General features: G+C 42.2%; 1 protein-coding gene across 1 annotated transcript; it reads right to left on the minus strand.

Annotated features, from left to right (window-relative positions):
• Positions 1-898: 898 nt before the first annotated feature.
• Positions 899-6,737, minus strand: LOC119344660 (disease resistance protein RGA5-like). The gene is made up of 5 exons (XM_037615040.1): positions 6,298-6,737; positions 5,768-6,154; positions 1,654-3,648; positions 1,299-1,345; positions 899-1,221 (listed from the first exon to the last, which is right to left on the minus strand). Exons 1-3 carry the CDS (start codon positions 6,735-6,737, stop codon positions 1,683-1,685), a joined length of 2,793 nt encoding a protein of 930 aa, XP_037470937.1. The 3' UTR covers positions 899-1,221; positions 1,299-1,345; positions 1,654-1,682.
• Between the last annotated feature and the right edge of the window lies 1 nt (position 6,738).

The raw sequence follows: 6,738 nt of genomic DNA on the forward strand, positions 1-6,738 counted from the left end.
GCGGTGGACGTCGTCTGCCGGAACGTCTACGTGGGGCGCGTTGGACTTGCCCGTCCTGGACGTGGCTGGAGGACGTGCCGTCGTTTGCAGCGGCGCCGAACGGGGGGAGTAGTATAAGCTGTCGTGGAATCGGTGGTGGAGCAGCTCGAAGGTTGGAGGACGCCACCGACATCTTTTCGAGATACTCCGCCGCCGACGTCTTCGTCGACTTGTTCGATGAACTTCAGCCAACCATCACCTTGCTCGCGCCCGCAGCCTGTTTGCTGTCTTGCTCAAGTAAAAGTTGGATAAAAATATTTTCACAAACCGATTCTCTGTGAACACTTTTGTTGCAGTTGGTTGATCTGTCCACTGAGGTATTGCCAACAGCGATACAGCAGTAACATTCACATCTGTCCAGTGATTTCATCTAACCGTAGACACTAATGATTAATTAACCACACCACTTCTTTTCTGTGGCTATAGATTGAACTCACTGGGAAGTTTGTCCCTCGGAAAGTACCCACCAGCAAGGAACTGTCCTGGCGCTTTGTCATATGCTGAGATTTTTAAAGAGTAAGTAGTTGCACTAACCAATTCTCTCCAGTGAAATGATAATGTTTTCTGTAGTTGTAAGTACTCCTTGAATGTAAAGCGCCTACATTTCAATGTTTATTTTGATCAACAATTAGTTCACCATATCTAGATCATGTGATACAAATATGGTACCGTGGCGCTTCAGAAATATATAGATTAGATGATACCAAATTGCTACAATTGGGTTCGTATCTGAACAGACTGTCCGACCTTACAAATTGCTTACTACATAAGCTACATATTGTTCAACTGATTGTTTGTGAAAGATAAATCTTCAAAAATGTGAACACGCCTCAATTAAATTTCCTGAAGGAAAGGGTACTACAGTACATGATACATTCAGTATTTAACAAAAAAAAGGTACCAACCGTAATATCATGCTCTTAGCACCTGACAGCAAGTGCCAATTGTGCCTGTTCATGAGCATTAATTCATTCTTAGGAGGAGTAACAGAGATATTTCCAGTCGAAACATAGGAATATGCAGTGAAAATCATTACAACATGATCTCGATTCCAATTTGCTTGAGTTCCTGACATTCTCATCCATGTGTACTTCCTCCAACAGTTCAGGCAATGTCTCCTTGTCGTGGACGCTTACCAATTCTTTGCCAACACGTGCTCAAAAAGACGTTGCAGCTCCCAACCTGCAGAAGTGATATCAGGATGGTGTCAACTCATGATTCACCAAATTTGCGCAACACTAACTGGAAGGGATATTTACCTGGACGGTATGTACGCATTCTGATTTGCTTTCTGGCTTGGGTATTCCTGACATGATCAAACAATGCATGAGGGAAGTTTCAAGCAAGACAATAGATTACTTTACACATATAACATAAGAATGACGAATGAAAAAAAACTGGATAATTAACATTTCTGATTTGGATCGAATAAATGAGAAAATATTTGTCGAAAAAGATCGCATGATCATGAGAAATGATTGGCCAGCAACTGATTGTGCTCTTTAAATTACCAGATAATAATTGATTCAAAACATATATATCAACATGTGAGCTGGTGCAAGATGAAAATACAATCTTTCCAGTAGGTATGTTTTCTAGGTGAGAAAATTGTACCTCAAGTACCGCAAATTTTTTCACTCATCTTATAACATCTGGTTTGGATATTTCCTTGTGATCTCTAGTGTTGGATGGTTGGGGTGTATCCGAGACATGCTCCTGATAGCACCCTCAGTAGCCTCCACAGCTGCAGCTCTCACACCACGGCAATCTATGGTGACATGGACGGTATCAAGTGAAGATAGGTGACAAATGCCAAAGTCGAAACCACCAGCACCGCTATCAGCAGAGTTGAACTTTATTGAACGGATAGAGAGGCAAAACTCCACGAGCTTCGGCATAGCCCCGGATTCAAACATCAGATCATTGCATTTGATCACAAACTTCTGCAACTGTTGAAATCCTCTGTCAGTGACGACGCAGGTTCCACACACATCCAGATTGAATTCAACCAGAGTAGGTATATCTCCAATCATTTGAAGATCCTGCTGCTCTATCACGGCAACATAGATAGTTAACTTCTGTAGGTTGACAAGTGAGACCAGCCATTTTGTCATCCAACATATCTCTCCACCGTAGAGATGAATATCTTGAATGCTATTTAGAGAAGGAATGAAAGGATTGTCTCCTAGGTGCCCATCCTTTTCTCCTAAATCTAAATAGATACATAGGGTACGGAGGTTGCATGCATCCAGTTTACAGAGGGAGGACACTAGGCTTTCCTTGTGACCAAATAATTTGCGGCCTTCTATCTCATCAGCATCCCAATTAATCGTCAGTGTTCTCAGCTTTGTCAGTTCACTAAGCCCGTGCACAAACTTCAGTGATTGCTTCAGGATGTTTACGTTCCAAAGTGCTCGCAAGTTCTTCATGTTTCCTATCCCATCTGGCAATCTAGTGAAACGTGAAACAGATAGATGCATCAATCGTTGAAGCCGATTAATAGTTTCGGGCAGCTCATCGAGAGAATCACTAAATGCATTTAGTGTCTCTAGGTACTGCAAATCTCCTATTTGCCCTGGTAGCTCAGATATTCCTGTATCATAGATGTTCAAGTACCTCAGCTGAGAGAATCTTCCAATATTTTTCAGATGATGGTCTTTCAATCCACGGCACCCTTCCAAGTCCAACACACGGAGTGCATTTGATTTCAGAAAGAAAGGTACTTGCTTGCCAAAACCATACCCAAAAGTACTAAGTGATCGAAGATGTGATAAATCCAACTTATTTGGTTTAATCCCATTTCCTTGTTCACCATCTCCCATTAGGGAGAGCCGACGAACTTTTCTATCTGAAAAATGTGTGAGATTGGAATGATTGCCTAACAAGGTACAAAAGCCCTCATCAGCAGACTTGGAAATTAGGAAATCAAGGATAATATCGTGGACTCGACAATAACTTGCCTTGCCATCATATCCTATTTGAACTGGCTGTATTAAACTTCTATTAACAAGCTCATGAAAATATCGATCTCCTAACTCGACAATATCTTCCCCATCTTCCCTGCAAATAAGACCCTCTGAAATCCATCTGTGCACTAAGCGCTCCCTTTTGATCTCGTAATCTTCAGGAAACAGAGTTAAGTACAACAAGCAACTCCTTAAATAGTGAGGAAGGTCGAAGTAGCTCAGAGATAAAATATAATTCATTGCCTCTATTTCAGAACTTTTGTCTTTTGCAAATTGAATAGAACATCGCACCTGATCCCACCCTTCTTTAGTTTGCCTGGTGGCCAACAAACTAGATATAGAATTGATGGCCAATGGCAAACCACCGCATTTTTTCAAAATATCTGCCGATGCTTCTTTCAAGTCAAAAGGGCAGTCCTCTTCAGAACCAAATATTCTCTTGTAAAATAACTTCTTTGAGTCATCTTCATTGAGTGGTTTCATTCTATAGATAAGACCACGAACAGAAGAGCAGCATGCTCTAGCTACATCATTAACACGTGTTGTGGTCATTATTCTACTACCACATTTGTTCTTGAATAATGCACATTCCAAAATTTTCCATGTCGGTACGTCCCATATATCATCCATCACTATAAAGTACCTGCATTATAGTTTTCAAAAGTCATACAGTTGACGTTATTGAAGCAGTGTTCATAGCATATCTGCAGTGATTTTGTACAAGACTGTGTGCTTGGCAAGTGTACGTCGGTCAATACTAGTATAGATCCCTCCTCTTTTGTACGAGAGATAAATGTTTTCTTGCTCGTTTGTAGTCAGAACTAGAAAAGATGCATTGCCTTTAACTTGTACATTGCTTAATGCATATAACATATGCAATATTTCTAAATAAGTTGCGACTTTTGAGTGGCTTTGTGATAAACGTTGCATGCTAGAAAAACTGGTCCTAGGTTTCTAGCACATAAAGAAGCCTTATCTCAAAGGTATTAAGATCTAAAATATCACAAACATAATCAAAACAAGAATATCACAGACAACAGTGTATTCATGCTGCAGATAGTTCCGTTTGACAAGGTTCTGACAGAGAGGATAGGTTCGTTTATTCATGTTTTATTTGGATCTACGTTGTTCAAACAGGAGGTGTGGTGTGCTTTCTTTTTCTTCTTCTTTCATGTAGTTGTGGTGAGCTTCTTTTCATTCTTCTTTCTTGTACTGAGTTGGCAAACTTGTGACAGTTAATTTATACAATGTGAAAAGTGTGGAACAATACTTTGGCATACAATAAGTTACAGTGCGTATCATTGATAGTTGACATTTGTTGTGAATAGGAAACATTTCCAAGTTAAGATGAGGTAGAAATGTTCAAAAAACAGAGAATATGAACATAATTTATATAGGCCCATTCTGTAAATAGATGAGATCATATATGCATGATGTCAAACTTCTCCAACTTTTAACGCATAATATATTTTAAAATATTAAAATTGGTGAGATGAAAATAGTATTATTATAATCATAAAGAAAAACATTTAATACTATAATAATGTTTTTACCAATATATTAAGATATATTTTTTTAGAAATGGAGGAGGACCCCCGGCCTCTGCATCTGGACGATGCATGAAGCCACTTTATTAATTATTCACACAAGACCTTATAAAGTCATACAACAGTAAGACTGAAGCCACCGTCTAAGCAACAAAAGTGTCGCTACTCCTATCCAATTGATGAAGGGATGCTGATAGTCTGGGATTAATACCAAACAGACCTCGTGGTCAAACCTAACATCTAAGACCTGAGGTCCCAACCAGGATGCCTGCCGGGTATGGGCACCCACCAGTCCGACGTGCTCCTCAACCAGGACGCCTGCCGGGTATGAGGCCGCCGCAGCCATCTGCCACCAATCCATCTTCAGAGTTGTACAGCTGCATCTACCTTGCCCGGTCTAGGTGTCGCCGACGCCAGACAGTGTCACCCTCCTGCGCAAGTCCATCTCCGCTCATCGGGCGCCGAGTCTCCACTGCGCCACGCCGTCGAGATCCGCCGTCATCAATGGACAAGATGAAACACCGCTCCTCCTCTTGTCCCCTCCAACCAGCACTTGCTCAAAAACGATGCCCCAGGAGAGAGAACGACACCGAAGGCACCGTCATCGCCGATCCGGTAGACCCAGATCTAGGGTTCCCCCCGAAACTTCCCGATCAGGTTGACGTGCTGCAACGACGATGTCTCCAGAAGGTAACGACGCCCGAGATGCCGCCACCGTCCGCCAAGACCGCAGTCAGGCGCGATTTTCACCGGAAGCCACGTATTCCCGACCTCACGGCTGGCTGGAACCGAGCGGAACCTCGCCCCGAAGACGTACGTCGCCGTCGGTACTCCTGAAGAGATCCGGCATCTCCTCACCGGCCCCTCCACGCGCCGCCGGTCGGCGGAAGGCCTCCCCGCGACAGATCCAATCGAGGAGTTGGATCTGCAGTCACCGTCGTCTCCATCCCGACCAGAACAGCCCACCCGCCGGATGGGGTATATATCGGTCAAATTTACATATGTTGAAGAATGTGGTCATATTAAAGCTATTATCTATTTAGGAGGCTACTACGGGATCTACAAGTAAAATTGCAATTTAATATCAAAAGGTTACACAATTATTAATTGTAGATAACAAGTGTACCCATTTTTTCAAGTATACCGAGAACAGTGTTTCGTGAAATAATACAAACAAAGTTATAAATATCCTAGTACTATATGATAATTACATACCTTTTGTTTTCCAGGAATTCTCTGATATGGCTGATTATGGTTTGTTGATCCCCTAATAACCGATTATCAGTCTCTCCATTGCTGATTTGAGATAAGATAGAACTCAAAATCTTGTTCATGTCAGGATTTTGTGAAATCGACACAAAAGCCCGACATTCAAAGCTTCCTCCGAGCTTGTGATAGGCTTGGTTAGCAAGAGTTGTCTTGCCTAGACCCCCATATCCAACAAGAGAGACAATTTTTAGCTGATTTGCTGATTCACTCTCCTCGCTCAGGTACCTCACAAGCTCATCTCTTGGGCCGTCTATTCCAACAAGCTCAGAAGCATCTTTGAAAAACGCCAGAACTCGAGGGTCAACTTTTACATTGCTAGGTTTGGAGGAGGAACCATAGATAGTGTACCTTTAATTACCAAGCATTATCCCCGCAAAAAAAATTACCAAGCATTATAATGTATTATCATATATTAAACAAGATGACATACTAAGAAATATTTAAACAAGATGTCATAGTAAGAAATATTTAATACAGAATCTGCCATTTCATACCTTGCATATCTCTCACTCACTTCCTTGACTTGGCCCTTGATGTGTTTGAGCTCCTTTGCAATCTCATAGTGAATCTTGATATCTGTTAATTTTCCCTTGCACTTGCTAATAAGCTCCTTGAAGCTATTACCTGTACAACTGGACGCAGGTTCGACGAGCAGCATGAACTTGTCGATGCTGTCCTCAATCTCAAAGGACAGGTCTCTCACTGCCTTCACACGGATCTTGGACTGCTCGTCGGGCTGCTCCACGTCTGACATGACAAGGAGGAAGGCATACATGGCCTCGAGCTCTTTCTTGAGGAACTTGATGTCACCACGGACACCTTTGAGCAGCTTGTATTCGTCCCCCAGCATAGCAGCTAACTTTGCCAGGACGGCACCCATTGCTCCTATGGATGTGCTCACCAGAACGCCAGCCATT

Source organism: Triticum dicoccoides, unplaced genomic scaffold (genome assembly GCF_002162155.2).
Source record: "Triticum dicoccoides isolate Atlit2015 ecotype Zavitan unplaced genomic scaffold, WEW_v2.0 scaffold178512, whole genome shotgun sequence".
NCBI lineage: Eukaryota > Viridiplantae > Streptophyta > Magnoliopsida > Poales > Poaceae > Triticum > Triticum dicoccoides.